General features: G+C 42.6%; 3 protein-coding genes across 7 annotated transcripts; 2 read left to right on the top strand and 1 right to left on the bottom strand.

The window, feature by feature from the left end:
• The first annotated feature begins 1,188 nt into the window (after positions 1–1,188).
• alg1 (ALG1 chitobiosyldiphosphodolichol beta-mannosyltransferase) lies at positions 1,189–7,574 on the top strand. The gene is made up of 13 exons (XM_069165578.1): positions 1,189–1,509; positions 2,106–2,183; positions 2,288–2,391; positions 2,834–2,982; positions 3,067–3,156; positions 3,658–3,771; positions 4,082–4,197; positions 4,522–4,560; positions 4,648–4,707; positions 4,978–5,088; positions 5,557–5,671; positions 6,163–6,238; positions 6,985–7,574. The coding sequence occupies exons 1-13, from the start codon at positions 1,218–1,220 to the stop codon at positions 7,117–7,119; spliced, it is 1,479 nt and encodes a 492-aa protein (XP_069021679.1). The 5' UTR covers positions 1,189–1,217; the 3' UTR covers positions 7,120–7,574.
• A 2-nt stretch (positions 7,575–7,576) lies between these two features.
• Positions 7,577–11,090, bottom strand: eef2kmt (eukaryotic elongation factor 2 lysine methyltransferase). The gene is made up of 8 exons (XM_069165579.1): positions 10,962–11,090; positions 10,407–10,469; positions 10,165–10,245; positions 9,948–10,049; positions 9,012–9,145; positions 8,636–8,871; positions 8,397–8,540; positions 7,577–7,677 (listed from the first exon to the last, which is right to left on the bottom strand). Exons 1-8 carry the CDS (start codon positions 11,070–11,072, stop codon positions 7,577–7,579), a joined length of 972 nt encoding a protein of 323 aa, XP_069021680.1. The 5' UTR covers positions 11,073–11,090.
• Positions 11,091–12,100: 1,010 nt separating this feature from the next.
• On the top strand, positions 12,101–23,444 carry pigq (phosphatidylinositol glycan anchor biosynthesis, class Q). 5 transcript variants are annotated; one of them, XM_069165405.1, is made up of 16 exons: positions 12,101–12,167; positions 12,616–12,678; positions 13,247–13,270; positions 13,410–13,601; positions 13,944–14,130; positions 14,681–14,907; positions 15,028–15,224; positions 16,108–16,239; positions 16,402–16,522; positions 16,887–17,013; positions 17,144–17,297; positions 19,255–19,366; positions 19,496–19,576; positions 20,222–20,336; positions 20,426–20,487; positions 20,946–23,444. In XM_069165405.1, the coding sequence occupies exons 4-16, from the start codon at positions 13,449–13,451 to the stop codon at positions 21,096–21,098; spliced, it is 1,821 nt and encodes a 606-aa protein (XP_069021506.1). In that variant the 5' UTR covers positions 12,101–12,167; positions 12,616–12,678; positions 13,247–13,270; positions 13,410–13,448; the 3' UTR covers positions 21,099–23,444. The 5 variants fall into 5 exon arrangements, with proteins under 5 accessions (XP_069021506.1, XP_069021507.1, XP_069021505.1 ...); XM_069165406.1 differs by lacking the exon at positions 13,247–13,270; XM_069165404.1 differs by having other exon boundaries at positions 12,113–12,678.
• Positions 23,445–23,718: the final 274 nt, after the last annotated feature.

Raw genomic sequence — 23,718 nt, 5'->3', positions numbered from 1 at the left:
AGGGGGAGGAAAGTGAGGAGGACGGGGGGAGGGAACGGCCGTGACGTCAGCGGGACTAACACTACGAAATATAGTCAAATATATTTTATTTAGATTTTTTTTTTGAGAAGGATAATTTGCACATTTGTACACAGCAGCATCCCCTCAAACCTCACATCAAGACATTAACTTTTCCTCAAAGTTTTTAAGGATTTAAAATGATGCACTTTGAGCCCAATTTATTTATTGTCTTGCTGCTTTTAAAATAGAATTGAACACAATAAAAAAAAAAACAACTTACTAATAAATCCGTTTGTGGCAGAGCAGTTGCAAAGTATGGAAGACCAAAGATGTTGAGAAAATAGTTCATATTAAGTGACTTAATTGGACAATAAAAGTGGATTAATAAAATATTTTCACAAATGAATTCATGAATCGAAGTAGATAACCGAGTCAATAAAGAAATACACAGAAAATTACATCGTTGACAGAAAAATGATATTTAGATGGGAAATTGAACAATTGCATCAATAAGTGAAACAGTTTAAAAATATTTCAATATAAGATTAGAGATTTGAAAATGAAGTTTTAGAAAAGAGAAATTCTCTTTATCCACTTCATTTTTCCGCTGTTGTCTATTTTTTAAGGGATGAAATCATTAATTTAAATTACTTCAATGACCCCTGTTTTAAATATACAAATTCAAATGAAAGAAATGTACTGAATGTTATTTCCTGCAACGTATAGTGTACTGCATATAGTGTAAAGTTTAATCTGACCAAAACTGTCTATTCATATAAATTAGTTGTCAATTATCAGATCAGATGTGTGGACTTCTTCATGTTTTCCACTGACTTGTTGGTTATTTATAATTTTTTTCGTTTTTAACTACAGTGTTGTAACTTTTAAAAAGTCTGAAGTCATACGAAAAACTAAATAAGTTTACAGGGATAAAAAGGCTGTTCTTAATTTTTAAGGTTTTTAATTAACATGGCTGTGAAAGCGTGTGTCAACAAAATGTTTATAAATAGAGGAAAAAACTGAATTAAATGGTCCCGCAAATAGTTACTAGATGGATATAATCCATGAAATAATTGAAAGGAGATCTCTTTTATTTGATTGTATATTTTGAGGATTTCTCGCTTTGCTCATAAACGAGGCGTTAAAGTCTGGGGTCCCTTTAAATCCGAAGCCCCGCCCCTTTCACTGAGCCGCGTCATCACTAATCTCAAACAAACATGGCGACGCTGTGCACCTGCACGGCTTTCCTGTCAGTTTTGGGGCCAGTTTCAGCGCTTTTAGCGGCGGATTACTGGACCGACTCGGACCTAACGTGTCCGGTTGCGTCTCTGGCTGCCGTCGCCGGGCTGCTGCTGCTCTGCTGGCGGCGGCTGCGGCGACGGGACGGCGGGACCGACCGGCGGGTGTGCGTGCTGGTGTTGGGGGACATCGGTCGCAGTCCCCGGATGCAGTATCACGCCTTGTCCCTCAGCAGACACGGATACCGGGTCACGGTCGTCGGGTTTTTAGGTGAGACGTCATTTATTAACGTGTTTGCGTCACATCGGTCAGCCCCTGAACGCATCACCTGCTGCCGTCAGTGGATCTCAACGTGATCAATTCAACTTCATATAAAGTTCAATTAAAGTGTATAAAGTGTATTCTGTGGAAGGAAGAGGAGTTACTGAGATTATGGATCAAAATATACAAATAATGGACTTTGAGACGTTTGTTGGAACATTGAAACTGTTTGAACTGAATAAACTTATTGTTGAAAAGTTAATGAAATAAACATTAAGATGCTCAAACCAACACAAAAATGATGCAAACTGGCAAAAAAAAATACTTAAAATGCCCACAAAGAAATGCAGAAACACAAATATATAAAATATGATCTCAGTTACGCTCAAAATGATGAGAAAAAGATGCCAATAACTACAAAGAAGTAAAGAATTACTAGTAAACCAAATTAGACTTAAAACAGAAGCTCCACTGAGATGCTGAAAGATGCTAAATAACTACAACCAAACAATAAAATAAATTCATTTGATCATAAACACACACAAAAAAAAATTGAGGCCTTCAAAATAAAAGTCCATAAAATGTTTCCTCTGGATGTGTTTCAGACTCTAAACCTCATCAAGACGTGCTGAGTGAGGAGAACATCCACATCCTGCCCGTTACAGAGGTGAAAGGTGTTCGAGGTAACTGAATCTGTGATTTAACAAAAATAAAAACAAACTCCTCGGACGTACCGATGATGACGTCATCGTTCACGCAAAACAAACCGGCTGCTCTCGTCTTCCAGCGGGACCCCGAGTCGTGACGTACGTGACGAAGGTGGCGGTCCAGTCGCTGCAGCTCCTCCGTGTGCTGCTGACCACGGAGCTCCAGTCTCACATCCTCATGCAGGTTTTGTGACGTCGTCATTATTTGGGATTCAGAGGTTGTTGTTGTTTTTTCCATCACAACATTAGATTAAGTTATTATTTTTCTCAATGAAGCTTTTATTTGTTTTAAATTCAGAAGGAAACAGGTGAGAAGGCGTCACAACATTTCAACCAATGAAAGACTGATAATAGTTTGTATTTTTTTTCAAATTAAAAGACAGAAATGTTTCTTCTGCTGAACCCCAAAACGACCCGAACGAATCACCAGCGTTTTCCACATTTTGCCATTTCTGCTGACTTGTTTTCCGAAGTATCGTAACATGCCCTTCAAAATAAAAGCACATCCTCCAACTACTTTTGTCCTCATGCCTTCCCTTAAATTAAATTACCACCTCTGTATGAAGCTGCTTTCATAGTTTGTCGCTCTCAGCTGGTCCCTCAGTTAACGTCTGTTTTTTTCCCAGAATCCTCCTGGGCTGCCCGGGATCGCCGTGGCCTGGCTGGTGTGCGTCCTGCGCGGCAGCAGATTCGTCATCGACTGGCACAACTACGGCTACACCGTCATGGCGCTGAGCCTCGGCGCGACGCACCCCGTCGTCCGGCTGGCCAAGTGGTCGGTTCAGATCCGTTAACGATGGCTTGATCGCTCGGACCGATGGAACTGATCAACTCGGCTGTTTTTATTCCCGTCTCCCAGGTACGAACACTTCTTCGGACCTCTGGCCGCCCACAACCTGTGCGTTACCGAGGCGATGAGGAATGACCTGCAGAACAACTGGGGCATCAAGTAGGATTTTCTTTTCACTTTCACTGCGTTGTTCGTCTTTATTTTTTTTGCCGGCCAAAGACGTCCCGCGGAGAAATTCAGACACTTTAGCAACCAAAATCTTACAGTTAAGAACCACGACTTAGAAACCGGCCAATCAGAATACAGCAGGAAGTGACTCGTGACGTGTTTGAATAAAGTTCAGGAAGAAAAGACACAAAACAAAACAAAGCAGATAAAAAAAAAAGTTAAAGAGGTATATCACGTTAATATGGAACAGTGAAAGCCCGACTGCTCTTTAGCGCCCTCTGATGGCAGTTTTTTAAAATGCCAATGAGGTCTTCGGGGTCAGTCTGAGGTCAGTTAGGTTGCCGTGGCAACACCTGTGTTTCCCTATGTAGTTTTTCTTCTCCGCTCTTTGGCTGTAAAAAGAGAGTTGAATCCTGCGGAGACGGTTTAACGGCCGATTGAAGCAGCGTGAAAACAACCGAATGAACGCCGACGCCGCTTTGACCTCCGCAGGGCGACGACTCTGTACGACCGTCCCGCCGCCGTCTTCGGAGAAACGCCGCTGACGCTGCGGCACGAACTCTTCGTGAGGCTGGGAGAGACTCATCCTCAGTTCCAACATGGAGGGTGAGTCTGAAACAGGAAACCATTTGATCTGTGAAAGTCACCGACCGTCCTGTAAAAAGAAATAACGTCCGTTTCAACATTTTTATTTCTGTAGTCACAATATTCAACTATTTCATTCGGTTTCGTGAACATTTTGTATTTATTTATTTTTCCCAGGTCGTGTTCATGTTTTGAGTCTTTTTTTTGTTTTTGAATATAAAAGTGCTCACGTTGATTTTTTGGGGGGGATTTTTTTTTTATGGCTGAATTAAACCAAATCGGACCCCTGAAGTGCTCGTGCTGCCTTCACTGACCTGTCTCGTGTCTTCAGTTCTGGGGATCCGGAGGCGGAGACGAGCGTCTTCTCCGCTCGCGACCCGGCCGACGGCTCGGTGGCGCTGAGGGCGGAGCGACCGGCGCTGCTGCTCAGCAGCACCAGCTGGACCGGTGAGAGGAAGTGACGTCGCTCCCATAAACTCAGCAAAATATAGAAAGTTAGGATACAACTTCCAGCGTGTTTGTTGCTGCTCCGACCCACAAAATAATACAAGTTTATTTACTGGCAGGATTTATAGAATATTTACTGCTGAGCAGGACAAGTTCATTTTTATATTTTACATAAAACATTAAAGACAGAATAGAGAAGCAACACGTTGAAATTAAAAAGCTGTTCATGCCGCAGTGTAAGAAATGAAGGAAATAGCTGTTTTTAATCCAGCTGTTTTTAATCCGGCTGTTTTTAATCCAGCTGTTTTCATCTTCTCTCCTCAGAGGACGAAGACTTCTCCATCCTGCTGACGGCTCTACAAGGTGCGACATGTTTCCCCTCTGAAAATACATTTAAAGTAAATAAATAGATGAATAAAAATGAAAGTTGTTCTCCTGTTTGTTCTCCAGAGTACGAAGGCTTCGTTGAAGCCGGAGCTTCGTTACCGTCTCTGCTCTGCGTCATCACAGGTGATCGATCGTCCACATGCTTGCATTCAAGCTGCACGTTACTTCATCCAGATTCACTAAAAACAACAAAAAAAACAAATCAGAGGAAACAAATCGTTGTGATTTAAAGTTTGTGAAACATTAAGTTTCTGTATTTGTGCACAAATGTGACGTAAAACATCATCAGATATGTTTAAAAAAAAAAAGAGTGATTATTACTGTATTTTATTACTAATAGTTTGAGGTTTACTTTCTCTGTGTGTGTGTGTGTGTGTGTGTGTGTGTGTGCAGGTAAAGGTCCTCAGAAGGAACACTACAGGAAGCTGATCGACTCTCTGCGTCTGCAGCACGTGAAGATCTGCACCCCCTGGCTGGAGGCGGAGGACTACCCCGTCTTATTAGGTATTTATTCAACTTTATTTAACTCACTGAAGGAGGACGGAGGCGACAACAAGTGGAGACAAAGTATGTGTCGGTGAAACACGGCGACTCAGGTTTCCTCCTTCTTTATTTACGCTCTGTCGGCTTCCAATAAAACAACAAACCAGGTGATGACGGACGAAAGACTCAAAAATCGGAAGGTTTCAAAGCGTTAATGACCAGCTAATGTTTGAGGAACGTTTACAGGAAATCATCTGGAAAAATAAAATGTAAAATAAAGAATTAGTGAGTAAACTTTGATACCTTTGCAACAAGACAAACAATAATAATACAACTTTACAAAACAACTAAATACCATCATGACAAAACAAAATGCATCTTTCAGTGTTAAATGTAACTTTAATACATTCAAATGTGCAAAATATCGAGACGCAACAAGTTAAACATTCTCACAGCTTGTTTGTTTGTTTGTTTGTTTGTTTCCTTCAGGCTCTGCAGACCTCGGCGTTTGTCTCCACATGTCGTCCAGCGGTCTCGATCTGCCCATGAAGGTGGTGGACATGTTCGGCTGCTGCCTGCCCGTCTGCGCCGTCCACTTCAGCTGGTGAGACACAAACAAACAAACAAACAAAAAACCAAACAAATAACAAACAGCTGACGTCTCTACACGGCTGATGAAGACTCAATCTGCGGTGTTTCATTAAAGGAAAAGTCCAGTTTTTCAAGTCGATTATATCTGACAGTCAAATGTGAAATTCTTTGAATTTAAGAACTTTTAACGAAGAAAAAAATAAATCCAGCCAGATGATTTGATTCTATTTTTCTATTCCGTGTACTAGTTCACAGGTTTTCAGGACAAAACGTCCAAGCTTTTTTTTAACTGTTTAAAACAAGAAACTGATGAAAATATTTCTTAAATGGAACAAAATGAAGGGAAATGATTTAAAAAGGGAATTTTGAGAAAATTGTGCTGAAGCTCCAGAGTCCAAATACTCTCAATCGGGACTTTCAACTATCACGCTGCCGTTAACGGTTTCTTTCTGTTTCTATAATAAAGTCGAATAAACTTCTGTGTTTTGTTTTTTTTCTCCTCAGTTTACACGAGCTGGTGAAACACGAGGAGAACGGTTTGATCTTCAGAGACTCGGCCGAGCTCGCCGAGCAGCTGAAGGTGAGACGGACGCCTGGAAACGTTATTCTGAAAACCAAAAATACATCTTTCATGATATGAAACATCATTTCTACCAACAGTCTGATCTGAAATGAGTTAACTTTTAGTCCAACATGTTGATAACGTCTTCTACTAACGGCTAAAATAAAACATGTTGAATAATGGATTCATAATTAAATGATCTGAGTGTAAATGTCGTCCATTGTTTTTGTTATGTTTTATTGTATTTTATTTATTTATTGTTTTGTTTTAATGAAAATGGCTGAATTAGCTTGATTATTATTACATATTTTGGAAGGGAAGTTGAGTACTTATTAAAGCTTTTATTTAAAGTTATCAGGTAAATCTACATGTCGGCAGATGAGTTTTTTTTTTTTTATTGCTTTTTTTTTTTTAAATACTTAAAAACTAAATTATTAAAGTGTGTTTTGCAAAGTATTTTGACCAGTTACCACACCCACCGTGAGGTCCCGCCTACTGCCCCGCCCAAATGTGAGGCCACACCCCTTAAATTTAACGGAGACCAGTTGCCAACATCTGGACTGGCGTGAAAGCTGATGATTGATTTAAAAACGGCTAGCTGTCGAAACTGTTTGCGATCTATGCTGCAACCAGCCACTAGGGGGTGATGGAGATATCACGTCATCCGTTTTTATTTGCTGTCTGTGTTTTAAGACCTTTTATGAACCTTCTCTGTTTGAACTTCTTTTTGAAACACTAACGTCGATGTCCCGTTTTGTTTCCAGTCTCTCCTGTCAGAGTTTCCCCGGTCGGACGGCAGACTGGCTGCGTTCAGGAGGAACCTCCGCACCAGCAGGGGGCAGCGCTGGAACGACAACTGGGACCAGAACGTCCTGCCTCTGATCACCGCTGCCAGATGAACTGATTCGTCCCTGGTGGCCTCTCGCGGTACTGCGACGAAGACATCCCAGAAAGGTCTGCGAAAACGGTGGCGGTGACTCTAAACATGAACAGGGTCGGGTTTTACTGAGCGTGTGCAGTAGGGGGCGACACACTACACGCAAGCGAGGAAGCTTTTTTATTTTATTTTTTTGCTTCCTGCAGTTTTTCCTGCAAGACAAGATGAGCTCTGAGGTTGCAGCAGCGGAGTTTAAAGGACCAATTCCAATATTATTTTAGATAATTAAACATTTAAAATCAGGCTGGATGATGTTCAGTTTTATTCAGAGGAAGAAACATCGACCAACACTGCTCGGATTAAAAGACTTTCCATCGGCACAGAAACACATTTTTATTTTTTTTCTCTCCACTTGAATGTTTAAAGGAGACTTTGATACGTTGTACATTTTGTAAATAAATATCTTTATTGAGCGACTATCATCTGTACAGTCTGATCAGTTCGATGGCGGCGAGCCGGACGTAAGGAAACACGCAGCCGACGGGTCCCGAGATCACCTGATGGAGGATTCCTGCATTTTCTGCCCAAAAAACAGACAAATTAAAAATGTGAGACGAGTAATGAGACGGTCTGAATACTCGATTCGCTAATTTGCAAAACTTTCCAACGTTTTTTTTCTTTCTTTTCTTTTGAGTTCAGATTATACAACAAGTAGTTCCGCCCCCAGAGATCTGATTGGTCAACTGTACATTTGGAACAAATCACTATGACAACATCCTCTTTGTTGCTAGGGTGGTTGCTAAGGGTCGGACTACTTCCTGGAGCGGTAAACGTCGCGTACGTTACATTCGCTTCTACTGAAACGACTGCTTGTTTTCCAGTTCATAGTCACACCCCATGTGTTGCCGTGGAAACGGAGATCACACTAACAAAACGTTTTATATTTTGAGAGTGAATTGCTCCATAATATGAACACATTGAGATGACAGGTTTTATTAATTTGGTAACTTGTATAATCTCAGTATCACACTGGAGGGTGATTTAACGTGACTATTGGCTCTTCAGTGATGCGTTCAGGACGCTGACGAGGAAACGGATTTAAATGATTTTTAGCACGAGGCTGCAACATAAAATATAAAAATTTAAAACTCTGTGATTGTTTATCATTGGAAAGATGTTACTTTAAAGGAAACAGCATCACTTTTTTAATGTGTTTTAAATGGGTTGTGTGGAGAATTGGCTTGATTATCTATCCAACAGCTGATTCACCACATAGACTGACTGACGGCGGTCGCTCACCGAGCTGCCGTTTGAAGCCGCCGTACGTCTCCGGGTTCCTGACGGTGGAGCAGATGAGGACCTGAGGGACGACTTCAGAGGACGTCAGGATCCTGGACAGAAGCTTCACCAGACTTCCTGCCACCTCGGGGTCGTACACCACATCTGGAGGGGGAGGAACCGCTGTTAAGTCAAGCTGCTGATGGAGAGGGGGAGCGAGAGGGAGGGAGGGGGGGGAGGAGTCAGGTGTGAACTCTGACCTGCAGCGATCACCGTTTCCGCCCTGATGTCTCTCATCTCGTCCTCCGTCGCCGTCGTCCAGTCGAGCCGCTGCACGCCGACGGCGGGAGACATCAGTCCGTTCAGACGGACGTTGTCTTGAAGTTTCCGCAGGACGGTGGGATGACAGTCGCTGAACACGAACCTTTGGGGGCTGCAGGAGCGACAGATGGTGATGCCGGTCAGCCCGGCGCCGCTGCCCAGCTCCAGAACCGTCCTGCACACCGGAAACGCATTTTTAAAAGGTGACGTCACTATTTACAGCCACCGTCCCTGAAAACACTGAAAAGTCTTAGTCGGGAAGGATTTGAACCGTTCGGCTCCGTCTGTCCGGTTCAGAGCTGGCGGTGCTGGTACCTGCCGGTGAAGACCTGCCGGTGGTCCAGAGCCCACTCTGCCAGGTACATAGCCGCCTCCCAGGTCACCAGGCCGGTCGTCCCCTCGGAGATCAGAGCGACGTTCTCCAGCAGGCTGACGGAGTCGCCGCTCGGCTGCAGGACACGAAGAGTTCACGTCAGCGGAGACGCTTTTCAAAGTTATTCGTGTGCCGACGAAAGCTCAAAATTATTATTCTGAATACTTCACTTTTTTTTTTAGCACAGCAGGAAGTGACCATATTTGGATGAGCTGGGGGAGGAGCCAGCGGTGGATCTGACCGATCTGATTGGAAACCTGACGATACTACGTCCCGCCCACCGATAGCTGTAACCTGACTGCACCACAGGCCTGTCAATCAAACAGACACGCCCCCAAAAACAGGTCTTCTTGAATCTTCTTTTCTAATGAATGAGGGATTATTTTCAGATGGACCTCCAGAAAACTAATAAGAAGGAGTGACTTTAGCTAACAACACCGAGATAACTGATGGACACATTTTATTCACTTTGGATTTGATGACAGAAGTTGAATGGGAGTCTATGGAGCCGGAGGCTTTTTGGAGCCGACCTCTAGTGGCACTCGCTGGTATTGCAGCTGAAGACCTCATTTTTCAGACCTGGAAGCTACGAACTCTTTTACATCCAGTCGGTGGTGCAACCATAGCAACCAGTGACTCGAACGTTTACGTTACTTCTCTTGCAGTGTGATTTCCATCATGGCCGCCCCGATGGGGACATTTTGTTAGCGGGACATGTCAAACTTCAGCCGCTGCATTCGGCACACTCCAGATTTCTTCTGGTATTTTCTAGTTCCTCGTAAACCGAGACGGGTTTTCCGTTCATTTTCAGACCGTTTTAACAAATAAAGTGCCGCTTGTCGTCGACGTCACGAAGACCCCCGCCGTGTGTTCGGTACCAGGAAGTAGTTCTTGAAGCACTCGCCGGTCTCCTCGGCTCCCACCACCTCGGCCAGGGCGTCGTACAGTTCATCCAGAGGGTCGCAGCCGGCAGCTTCCTGCTGCGGACAGAACGGACCACAAGGAACATTTCAGGTCTGACTGATCGTTTGAGTCATTTTAGCTCTTTAAAGGAAGTTCATCTGTAAATGTTTATCAGACTGACGGACCACCGACCCGTCTGATGAGCTCAGATAGAAACAGCCGTCTGTATCTGCCTGATGGTGGAAACGTACGACACAGAGGATGAAGACAAGTCTGGAATAAAAAAACAGAAAAAACAACGTTACTGATTATTTTACTGATCGATCAGAGGCGTTTATAGATCAGGATGTGACGACAGGTTTGTGTGTGTGTGTGTGTGTGTGTGTGTGAGAGAGAGAGAGAGAGAGAGCGAGCGAGCGAGCGAGCCCTCTTACCTGTTTCACAACCTCTGAGATGAACTCTGATGACTTGTCGCTCTGAAGATCTTCTTCTACAAACTAAACAAAGTAGAAACGCAGCAGAGATTCACTTCACTGTAGTTTTTACTTTCATTGTCTCGGAGTGACGTTCAGTTTCCTCCACAGTTAAAGTGCTTTTTTCTTTTGTTCTGTGTCTTTAATAACTGTTTCAGCTCTAATTTTACAATATTACTGTAATTTTTGTTTTATTATTTAAGTGCCAATAAACAATTAAAAATCAATATGGGTCGATTATAATTTCAACTCTCATGAATGTACATTCAGGTCACTCTTTAAACCTGAAACCTTTTGGGTCACCTGAGAAGTTTGTGAAGATTCAATATAAAGTTATATTTGAATTCAGATTATGTCCGAGCCGAATTCGGCCGAAAGGTCCACTGATTGATTCCTGATTGATCTCATTCATGTTCTGTAGGTGAGCGTGTTGCTGGAGAGCTCAGCAGCACAAACTCACACATTTCTGAATGGAGTTTGGCGCAAGTTTCTCTCCGCGGTGCGTCTCATACTCACAGTCCAGGGAAATGACGGCAGACGGCACATAGCGAAGAACGACGTCCGGAAGTCCCTTAAAACTTCTAATTTCTTTTGTGAGGTTTGTTGCTGCTGCTCTGAACGTGCCATCTTCAACGTGCGTTTGTTTACTTCCTGCTTACCCACAATCCACTGCGATGTCCTCCGCCGAAGCTGCTGGGTGGTGTTGGTGATTGGGATTTTTTTAATACTTATGAACAAATATAAAAAAAAATAAAAAAAAATACATACACTGAAATAAAAATTTTCCGAACTATAGAAAATTATAAAAATAAAAAACACAATAAATCTAAATAAATAAATACACATATTTTAAAGTATTAACTACAAAAAGAAAACTTTCAAAGTTCCAAATGTTTTTCAAAAGTTGAAAACCTTAGAGTAACCTTGAGATACACACATTCATATTAAAAATACTAACACATGCATGAAGACGGTTTCATGTTCATTTTTTTTTTTAGGTTGGGCTTTGTTTTCCCGCTCTGTGTCACTGCAGAAGGAGATAAATCTCTTTACAGTTGGTCAACTCCTTATTTACAGCAACAGCAGCTCAGACGCAGCGTCTGCCGGTGAGTAGCAGGCAGAGTATTAGTAGAAGTTTCTATATTTTATTTTAAAGTTTTACAGAAAATGAAACTGAAATTTGAACTTTAAAACAAAACAAAAGGTCACATTTTAAATACAGCAGCTTTCTGTTCTGTGAATTACTTGTAGTACTTACTTTTTAAATAAACTTAAAAAAAACAACAACTCTGAGATCAGCTGGTAAATACATCATCAAAGCTCAGATTCTTGACTCTTTAGAGATACGTGGTTCTTACAGAACAGAAACCATACAAACATATGACCATTTTATGGAGTATGATGCATTACTGTAGATTAACTAACCCACATTATTAGTAAAACTAATTTAATTAAATAATACAGTTTAGGTTCCTGACCAACTCATTAAAACGTTCAAATAAATGTATAAGAATTATTTTACATTTTTAATTGTTTATCCTTTAAAATGAACATTTTCGATTTTCGGAGACCTTAAAAAACGACTCGACTTTACCATGCGAGGAACAAAAAGCACCATAACGCGTGTTTCCCGCCGGAGCGTTTAGCGGAACGGACCGTAAACAAATAAAATGGCGGCGGTCGGAGATGGAAGGTGAACGCTGGTGTTTGTGTTAAAATAAGGTAACAAGTTTATGTTGTTTTTTTTTACATCTATATCTCGTGTCCAGACTGCTGGGACACAATCGGACCGTTTCCGTGTTTGATTTCAGCTTCAGTTTAATTTGGGTTCATTTGAACGCGTTTCGTGAAGCGACGGTTTGTAAACCAGAACAAATCGCGTCGTTCAGTCTCACAGCTGCTTTCTGTCCCGCGCTTTCTCTTTGTTTTATCGTCTGCCAACATCACCGCTGACCTACTTTTGTTCCGCCGCTGTTCTGATTGACACCATTGCCTCTAAAAAAATAAATAAATCGATGTGCTTCCCGCCTCCGGCTTCCTGCCACAACGAGCCGCCGCAAACCCGGTGGTTGAAGGACAGAAGAGGAGGCCAGGCCGGCCGGTCCTGCTCCGAACTCCCTTCAAAAACCGGGAACTTTAGCGTGTTTTCTTTCTACGCTCTCATCCGTAGACCTCGAGTTCAACACGGGACGATCTTTGATGAAAAACAAGGATCCGATCTTCAGTTCGGCAGGTAGAATCTGTTTTATAACAGCTCTTTTTCTTTTTTATATAGTGGAGGAATATCACAGTGCATTTGATGTACAATACATATTTCCTTGTTATGCTACCTTCTACTTCCATTCCACTATTTTTAGGAGGCAAACGTTGTATTTACATTTATTTTAAAGCGCTGGCTGCGTGTTATTTCACAGAATATTACTATGAAGTCAACTATGAAATTCTACCGTATTGTCATAGATGAAGCTCTATAAAGTACTCCAGCTGCAGCATTAAACCGATTTACACATGAATGAATCAAAAATACATTTTACCGCGTATACTGTTGTATTTTTACTCGGTTGAAGTGCTACTTTAGTCTTGTATCTAAACACTTCTTCCACAACCGGTTTTATATACTTAATATACTTTATATACTATACCCAAGATTTGCTGAGTGAAATGTAATTTTTTTTTTTACTACTAGATTAAAGATTTTACAAACCAGAAACTGTTTTAAAGAAAATTACACCTCAAGAACAGAAACAAATATTCTTGTTTACACTTAAACAGTCGAGTTCTTTGTTCTGCATCACTTTCAGATCAATAATCAAAATTTCGTGCAGGTGAGAATTAAAACGATGGCAGTCGTCTTCATCCTCCATCACAAAGTTCTAACTACAAATAAAACCCGGCTTTTAAGTTTGTGCATAAAGTCTGCATTTTCTCCCGTCACCGTGGTAACTTGTAACTTTGCCCCCTCAGACTGTCGGAAGCCGCTGGAGGCTGAGCTGCAGCGTCGTCATGGTGATGAAGATCTTCTTCCCGCAGTGCTGTAACCGGGCCGACAGCGGCCTGCTGGTGGGCTGCTGGACCTCGGGTCAGGACTCGGCCGTGGTGCTGGCTGTCATCCACTACCCGTTCATCCCCGGGCAGGTCAAGCAGTACGTCCAGCAGGTCGGTGCTGCAGCAGGTCATGTCGGCCCCCCGAAGGAGCCTTTTTTCTGTAGGAAGATGAGAACGATCTGAGCTTGATGCTGGGTGAACATTATTAGAGACCATTGAAACGTTAAGTGATGAACTTTCAATCTAAAGCCAGAATAACAAAGTTGGGACTTTTTTTCTGGACACTAGTAAACTGCTGTTTGTTCAGCCTGTCAGTGGCTTTAAGTTTAGTTTACAGCCTCCTATGGGACTTATTAAGTTGGACTGACATGTGTCCATCGGTGTAAAAGAAAGATTTGTCCAGTTCGTACAACATGAAGTGAAACGAAAAACTTCTCCGCCGTTCTCTCCCAGATGCAGGCGCAGAGCGGGGTGGAGCTGACGGTGCTCGGCTCCTGGAGTTTACCCAAAGAGGGCCAGGAGGGCATGGAGAGCTTCCTCAGGGACCTCAGCACCATCTTCCCCCAGCAGCGCTGGCTCCAGGTCAGCCGGGAGATCGGGAAGACGGGCTTCACCTGCGACGTCCTCCACCGCGATGAGAGTGAGACATTCAGGCTGAAATTCACCAAACACAGACTGACTTCTCTTCTTCTTATACCCAAGTTATTGATCATCATGTAGTATATTTATGTCGCACGTAAATGGCAATTAAAAGCAGAACAAAACTATAAATTCTCCAACACATTCAAATCAGTTATTTACAAACCCTTGGAAAAAGAGGAATGAAAACATACAACCCCGTCTGATTCGTCAGACCTCAGGACAGTTTTCCACTTCAGTCCATCTTCAATGATCTCGGGTCCAGAGAAGGCGGCGGTGTTTCTGTTTCTATCTGGTTTCTTCTTTGGAGAGTTTTAACCTGCAATTGTGGATGCAGCGATAAACTGTGTTCACAGATGATGGTTTTCACAAGTGTTCCTGAGCCCATGCAGTGATTTCCACTCCAGCATTTCACTACTATGGGTTTACACGTTTTGCAAATCATTGCCTTCTGTTTTTATTTACATTTTACACAGCGTCCCAACTTTTTTGTTGAGAATAAAGAAAGCTGTCTCGAGTTCATAAGGATTTATTTATTTTCTTCTGTTCAGATGGAAGAGCAGTTCAACGGGACACAAAAAAGAAGAAAAAGAAGGAGGAGGAAGAGGAGGATGGGGGTGATGGTGGTGAAGAAGAGGAGGAGGAGGAGGAAGATGATGATGAAGAGAAGGTGATCTTCGTCCACTACGAGCAGAGGAAGGTGATGCTGTCGCAGCTTCACCCCGTCGAGAGCGGAGACCCCGACCCCCGAGCGGACGCCCCGTCTGAGCTGAGACAGGTAGAGACGAAGGACGTCGAGGCGTGTGACTCTTCGCCTCCGAGTCTGCTCCTCGTTTATCTCTAACACCCTCCTCCTCCTCCTCCTCCTCCTCCTCCTCCTCCTCTTCCCCCCGTGCAGATGTTCCGGACCGTCTCCCTCAGCCAGCCTCTGTTCTTCCTGGACCGCTACGATGACGGGCCGCTGAAGTCGACACACTGGCAGTCCGAAGGTCGCGAGGCGAGCATCATCGTGGAGCTGCTGAAGCAGGCGTCGGTGCCGCTCTGCCTGCTCGTCAGCTGGCTGCTGTCCGTGTGGACGTGGATCTGTAACATGAGGTGAGAACATGTCATAATTACACTGAGACCCTCTCCACCTGAAAAAAATAAAAATACACGTCAAACAGGGTCATTATCTCGAATAGAAGAGCAGCAGAAAGCTTTTACTGCAAGTCTTTCATTCAACGGAGGTGTTTAATAGCGGGAAAACTCCTAAAGGGATTCTGGAAATGTTTGTAAAATATTTTACTCGGGTTATAAAAAAATCACTTCTGAGGTAAATGAGGACGTGCTGAGAGGAGTCACTCAATTCCAAAAACAGGAAGTCTTCGTCAATAAATCTGTCTGAAGAGCTTGAAAATATTTAAACAATAAATTCAGTTCCCTCAAAAAAAGACTATAAAGGTTTCAAAGTCTCTCAAATTTTGTATTATTATTTTAATATTCTGAGTCTTTTGTGATTAAACATGATGGGAAAAATATCAATTAAATGCATTTATTATATTTTAATGGGTTAATCTGTCAGTTTTCTGCCATTAAATTGCTTCCGGGAGACATTGATGGATTATATTATTTTGAATTATTGTCGTACACAGATGACAAAACTCTGATATGCTTGTAAATCCATGTTGTTGGTGTGTCCTGGTTCTCTGTCGATCATTGAGCCATGTTACTAGGAAAACATGAAATGAACTAGATTTCACTCTTTTAATTCACACACGTAAACATGCAAGAGGCATTTTTCTAAGGCAGATATTTTGTTGTCAGATTTAAAATGTGAAGCTTTGACAAGCTTTTTGAAATTAGCTCGTAATAAATCTGGTTCAAAGCATCTTTCCTTTTTCTCATAAACTAGATTGATGTTATTTCTGCTGCACATTTATTCTTAAAGTGCCTCTAGGCGTGTTGACTCTGTACTGAGCAGCTGTCATCTTTGTTCCAGGATCTTCAGTCTTTACCCGCTGCGCTTCCTGTCCACCAAGCTGTCCACGTGCGTGCAGCTTGGCTACCGGACCGAACACATGAGGACGATCGGGTCGTCCAAACCGGCCGCCGATCACGCGCAGTTCATGAGGTGGGCATCTGGTGAAGTCGCGAGCGTATCCGAAGATGTGACCGTCATTTACTGGTTTATTGTGTCTCGTTTGAACATGTTTATGTTATTTACGTATTTAAGTGAAAATAAATTCAAGAAACGTGTTTTAAAAGTGTCCCCCTCCTTCATGTCTGTCGGCAGGAAGGCCAACATCGTGGTGTCGTTCCTGGTGGACGTAGTTCTCGGTTTGTTGCTCATGTCGTGGCTCTACAGGGATGACCACATCGCCATGCTGGCCAACACGCTGGTGCCTGCAGCTGATGTAAGCGTGTGCGTGTGAATGTGCCTGTGCGTGTGCGTGTGCGTGTGCATGTGCATGTGCATGTGCGTGTGCGCTAAAATACCAGCTGTGACAGTAACTGCTGTCTCTACACTGTCAAAAATGAAAGAAAAAAAACAACCTTTAAACACTCAGCAGGCTGCACCTGCTAAGTGCCTGGTTGCTATGGCGATTCCTGCCCCTCCAGTGGTCAGTGACCCAAAGAGGCTTCGAGAAATAACTCGCAAAACGAAAACTACGAGTCGTATAAAAAAAAAATGTTCACCATGTGCAACAGAAACTTGTTGTTGGAGATAATTTCAGATTTCTTATTTCCCACCTTTAACCTCCTGCTCTTCCTCCTCAGCATGTGGCTAAAGAGCTGGAGGAGCTGCTGCAGTGGCTGATGGGAGCTCCAGCGGGGCTGAAGATGAACCGGGCCCTGGACCAGGTTCTGGGCCGCTTCTTCCTGTACCACATTCACCTCTGGATCAGTGAGTCACATGAACACATAGAAGGTTTTGTATTATGGGAGTTGGGAGTTTTCTATGTTTATATCTGATACAGTGCCCCCTAGAGGCTGCAGAGGTCAGTGAACCCATCAGATGTGGTGTTTCCGTGCAGGCTACATCCACCTGATGTCTCCGTTCATCGAGGGGATCCTGTGGTACGGAGGTCTGTCGGCCTGCCTCGGCCTGACCTTCGCCCTCTCGCTGCTCTCCGACATGGTCGCCCTGCTCACCTTCCACATCTACTGCTTCTACGTCTACGGAGCCAGGTCTGTTCCATTTAATCCTCATCGGCTGCTTCAGTTTCAGACCTTCCTGTATAACCGGAAACACAGCAGCTGTATCAAATCCAATATACTAGTTTTAATACAGTATGAACTATACAGTATAATAACCATCATGGTACATTGTTTGAGCAGTTACTATGAGGAAAACAAACACGCACACCTTGCAAGGCTTACTTGCTGTTTTCTACGATTTTTTTTCTGGAGCTGAGTCAGCGCTGCTGTGAGGAGATCCTCCGTTTCTTCTGTTATGTGACAGCACATTATTTATACAGCACATTTAAATACAACAAAAGTTGACCAAAGTGCTGCATAAGATTAAAAAAATGTTTTTAAACAATCAGCCTTGAAACATTGAAGGCATTAAAGACTTAAATAAGCGATAAAACAAAGACATTTAATTTCATTCATTCAACCTTTATTTAAGATGCTTGAGAGGGTGGCCCTCATTGATGTCGAGATTACACACAAAAAAACACAAAACAACAACAAAATCAATAATAATTATCAATAAAATCGGTTGAAACAGTTACAGACAGGCAGTGGGCGCTTATGGATTAAATTAAAACCAATATTCAGCCAAAACAACACACCAGCAGTCAATAAAATCAAATTCAAATCAAATTTCCCAGCATTACATCCTATTTATGTGATGTTACTGTTGATGACCTGCAGGGGGCAGCTTTTTCCAAATCTTCCCACTTCTCTGATGTTTCACTGAAAACACTTTAACTACAGTAATCTGGTCCAATAGAATTAGATATTTTTTACAGTGTAGAAAAAGGACATTTGCACCTGATTTCTGTTTAACAGAAGGTCAGAAGACGAACAAACCTGCTGACTTTAGTCCCGTTTACATGTATTAATTGTAAAGAAATGAATAGTTTTTCATGCGCGTGTTTTCTCAAGCTGCAGTGTGTTGAGCTCTCCGGGCCACCGTAGGAACATCTACCTCTTAAATCCACAAGACAAACGCAAAACCGTCTTTTTCTGTGTGAAAGAGCAAAAATAAAACTAATTTTGGTGGTTCGTTGGAACCAGAAAGACCTAAATATAGTTTGGATTTGTTTTTTTATTTATGGAGTTTCAGATTGCAGAAGTATTTTCTCTTCATCCTCTTTGATTTGATGACATTCTTGACTTTCTTAAATCAGGGCTGTTCGGTTGAGTCTCACCTCCTTCGGCCTCCATTCAGTCCTGTTTTAACCAAGTGTGATGGAAGTCTGAACGCTGGAGAAGAGAGGATTGACTAAATTATGCATTTGCTCTAAAGATAGCTCTGCCTCGCCCGTGGTGCATAATGAAATATTACCCACTTTACGTATTTATGCTGCAGGAACTCGGTGTGTTTGAATTCAAACCTTTTGTCGGAGTACTTTATGGACCTAAAAATACCTCCTCCTGTGATCAGCGCTCAGCGGCAGCTCTGCTGAAGTTGGAAGATGTTCAAAGTGAGCTGTCGCTGTTCAGGCAGGATGATGTCGACCGAACACCGAATCAACAACTGTTTCGGGAAGACATCCAGTGGCTCTTTTTGTGGCTACATCTTTAATATTATTTCCATTTTACGAACCACCATCCTCTACCTAAAGCTGGAACTATAAAACACCAGAGTTAAAGGTTAATTCAGCTTCATACACAGGTTATGCCTTTCCTTCCAAGTGTGTAAGAGACTCTACGGTTGATCAGGAACCTCCAGAAAAACCTTAAAAGTTCCTCTAGATCCACATGCAGTTTGGTTTGTCCCTTCTGGGCTTCTGTAGAAACATGACGGCTGGGTGGAAGAGGGTTAGGCTAACCCTCACCCTTTCCGACAGCAGAACACTCTTGAGGAACAAAAAGACAACACGTAGGACTGCATCATCTCTACCTGTAAAAACTGATGAACGCGGCAGCTGGAAGACGTCCTTTTAACTGCCGTCTGTCCCTTCGTCTCTGCCAGGCTCTACTGTCTGAAGATCTACGGCCTCTCGTCTCTCTGGAGGCTCTTCAGGGGGAAGAAGTGGAACGTCCTGCGGCAGAGAGTCGACTCCTGCTCCTACGACCTCGACCAGGTGACACACACACACACACACACACACACACACACACACACACACACACACACACACACACACACACAGCTCCGTCATCCTTTCCACAGAGATTTGGGGTGTTTACTGTCAGCGTTTCTGTTGCTGCAGCTCTTCATCGGGACGCTGCTCTTCACCGTCCTGCTGTTCCTGCTGCCCACCACGGCGCTCTACTACCTGGTCTTCACTCTGGTAAGACGAGTCACAGAGGACGGACGCTCTGACAGGGAAGCTGTCTGAGAAGTGAAGCCAAAGCCTTAAAGTGTAATACCACTGAGGGCCACCAGGGGCTGGCTCCAAAAAAACCCTCAGTCTCCAATAGACTCCCATTCAAATAGCATCAAGTTCTCTCCTGAAGTACAAAGTCAATAAATGTATTTGCATTTGTTTTCTAGCAACCCAGGAAAAGCAAACGATGACAACAAAAAAAGAAATATTGCCACAAATTTGTCATTTTTCTCTCTTGTTTCTTGGTTGTATTTTTTGGACACCAGTTTGTCACTATTTTAATTCAGTGTAACGTCGTTCACAGTAAATCCAGAGAGCTGCTGTTTTCTGTGAAGCAGCATGGGTGTGTTTGATAGTTATAAATAGATTCTGGGTGCACCATCTCCTCACAGCATGAAACGAATGCTCGGCGTTCGCTTGACGTGATTGGACAGCTCGGGTGCAAACTTCGAACATGATTAATTACGGAAGCTTTCTAGTCGTCAACACGAACTGGTTCCGAATTTTAGCAGGAAACGAGTGAAAGTTGCAGTAAATACGACTCCGACCTGACCATTTCCTGCGGGGGTGGGTTTGTTTTTGACGCCTGTGTGTCCCTGTGTTGTGCAGCTGCGTCTGGTGGTGGTGCTGTTCCAGGGCGTCCTCCACCTCAGCGTGGACTTCATCAACTCCTTCCCGCTGTTCGCCGTCAGCCTCCGCGTCTGTCGCTCCTACCGGCTGGCAGGTGATCCACCGTTACGTCTCTACAAGCCTCGTCTTTACGTAGAAATGTGAAATAATCGAATGGACTCTCGTGTGTGTTTGGTTTTACAGAAGGTGTAAAGTTCAGGGTCCTGTGTGACGAGCCGGGCACCGCCCTCCACCTGCTGATGGAGGTGAGGCGTCGCACCATGTTCCTGTTTAAAGCTCGTACATGTGAGGTTTGTGGGTTTTGGAGGTCAGCTGACAGAAGCCCCGCCTCCTAATGCACGTTTCTGTCTCTGGGGACAGGAGGTCTGTTCACGATTCAAATAATCCAGATTTCCAGCTGTTTGTTCCAAATTGCCAGATGTGTATTTAAGAGCGTTTTCATACCTGAAAGTTCAAACCGTGGTTCATGTGTTTGTTCCGGTGAAACATTTGATCCGGCTAGTTTTGATTTCACGATGTCATTTTGCGAGCTCACTAAAGAACTTTCTACAACAACTTATGTCCTTTTGTCGTTTCCTTCGTTCCGTTTGTCGTCTCCTACGTCTTTTTTTTATTTATTATTTATTTTTATTTTTTTTTATTCGCCACCTTTTTCCTTTTATTTCTACACGATAAGTGATGATTGTAACGTTTCCCTCCTCAGATTAACCCTCTGACGTGCAGCACCGTGGTCCAGACCTACCGCACCCCGACGTACAGCTGCTACCCCAGAGACTCGTGGGCCGCCCTGGTCAAGAAGCTGTTCGTCGGGGAGCTGGTTTACCCCTGGAGACACAAAACCACCAAGACCGACTGAGCGACGTGACGCAGAGGAAAAGGGAACAGACTGAATGACTAATGAGACGGAAGCAGACAGAAGACCTTTTTAGATGTTCGACGGGAGGAACATCAGGGAGAGAGAGAACCGACTGGAACTGCCGAATCATCATGTTTGTAATTTTCCGATCAGCTTGAAGGTGAACGATAAATACGAGCGCAGTAGTCACATCCTGCTGTTGAGTCTAAAAAGCTGTGTGCTTCCTTTTACTCGACAAAATTGTTCTTGTCTGTTTATATATATATATATATATATAAACTCATCATGTTTATCCAAGGAGGCAACAAAGGACCAAAACTGTTCCTTTATATTGATACATGCAGCATAAAGCTGAATCTTCACAATCTTTACTTGATTTATTTTACACTTTAAAGGTGTTTTTAAAGCTCTGCTGCGTCCGAGAAAAAGAAACTGACCTCCTTTTTTGTTGTTGTTTTAATGTGAGTGAAAACCAGCAAACACACATTTACTTTAGTTCACACTCCTTTTATTCTCACACCTCCTTCAAGACAAATGGAAAAAAAAATGTTTTAGTGTTGTTATAGCAAGTCCCTGAAAACTATTCTTGCAGCCACGACGTCCACATGTGCCAATTACGGGATGAAGCTAAATGCTAACGCTACAGTACCGTACAGCAAAGCAACAACAGCAAAGAAACTCAACAGACGGAAAAAGTATTTAAAATGTGAACACAAGGTCAAGCTTCTTTTCTTTTCATTTGGTTTTGTTCTAACGGAAACCCAAATTGTAGCTGAAAGTTCTGGAAGAAGCTCGTAGATCAGGAGGACTTTAATTTTTCTACGTCTTAACGTCATCATGCCAGACTGGGAGTCTGCAGCAGCGAAGCTTCATGGAACTTAAGTTTTATAACTTTTTTTAATTTCTAAATGATTATGAGGTGAGATGTTACGTAGTCTTTAAACTTTTAGCAGCCTTTACTTGAATCATTTAACGGGGGTGAAACGAGGTTCAGTGAATTAGATTTTTATTTATAGACGAACTGCTCCTTTAAAACCTGAGTCTGCTAAATAGACGTCAGGCATTCGTGTATTAACTGCACTGATTATGTAAAAACTTGAAATCTTTTAGACTTTATATGATTAAGCTTAACACGAATCGAGCAGCCTGGTATCGCGCCAAAACGTGTAATACACCTGTTAGTCCACTAGAGGACACTGTGTCAGTGTGACGCTTTGCTCTCGCACTCAAAACACCGGACGTTCAGGTCAAAGTCAACTTTGATTTCTTTGGTTACGTACATAACGTAACACATTTAACTTGCGCAACGCACATAAAGTTACATACACAGTAAGTTACACAAAGTATGTAAAATACTTACAGAACGTACATGAAGTAAAATACACTACGTACGTAAAGAAACCCATACGATGTACGTGAAGTAACTCACTCAAAATTACAATTTTTCGCTCTCAGTTTTTGGTGCCTACTCCGGATGCGTCTACTTTTCAGACCTTTGCAAAACCAAACGTGACACTGCCACGGCGTCCTCTAATGGACAATCGGGTGTATTACTCATCTCAAGGCACTTAACAGAACATTACACTATAGAGAGGAACCCGACAGAACCAGCAGCGGTCGGCCTCGATTGGTTGGAGTGAGCAGAGCGAGACAAGAACAGCATAAAGATCAAAGACAACAAATCTGTTGGCGGGGCTGGTCACCGCATTCGGTGTGATACCAGGTTGTTGAATGATGCTAACTGGACAAATTAAAATAAGATTTTATATATATATATATATATATATATATATATATATTTTATTTTTAATTAAAAACACTGTTTTCTAATTTGAATAACATGGTTCTTATTTTTGTTGCCATATTTCTTGTAAACATTCAAACTATTTGACAGATTATTCCGGTGCCTCATTGGTACCTGAACGAGCTCTCGTTAACAGACAAAACAACCCAGCAGCACTTTTATTTTTTCCCTTCGGTAGAGCTATGCTAACAGTTTCCCCCTGTTTCCAGTGCTTGTGCTAAGCTAGGCTAAGCACATCGAGGACCTATTTCTGGAAGTCCTCACATCACACAGTGAGCGAAAACATTTCCCAAGATGTCAGACTGTTACTTTGATGTGAGTTTTTCCTACTTTCTGCCTTTTAGCCTCCTCTGTACGTTTCATTTATGAAAGTTAAATTAATTATGTGAATTGTCTTTTTTAATTCTTATTTTTATCTCTAATTTCATTTTAATAGAACCCTCCATTGATGGGCTCTAATGATTCCTAAGTATTTACTGTCCTGGTGTGTTTTCTTTATGATGATCAGTTGATTAACTGCAAATAAAACAATTAGAGTAGAATCCAGTCTCTCTTATTTTTTGGGCTTCTAATGTCTTTTTATATCCAGTTTTTGGTGCTTATGAGTTAATTTTTTGAGTTTTTATGGTAGAAATAATTGGCTTTGCCATGTTTTTTTTTTCCTGATAATGACCCAGAAAGCAATTAACACCACCCTGTGATAAACAATCTGCAGCTTTTCAGAATAAAAGCAGATCCTTATGCTGGATTCGGTTAAATCATAAATACATTTGAATCTTTTTCTATTTCCAACGCTGGCATTTTGTGTTTGTTGGA

The sequence above is a fragment of the Embiotoca jacksoni genome, unplaced genomic scaffold (assembly GCF_022577435.1).
Source record: "Embiotoca jacksoni isolate LCO1_2020_lvr unplaced genomic scaffold, fEmbJac1.0.p SCAF_34, whole genome shotgun sequence".
NCBI lineage: Eukaryota > Metazoa > Chordata > Actinopteri > Embiotocidae > Embiotoca > Embiotoca jacksoni.
Note: the sequence above shows the minus strand (reverse complement) of the source record. Positions and strands in the feature narration are given on the sequence as shown.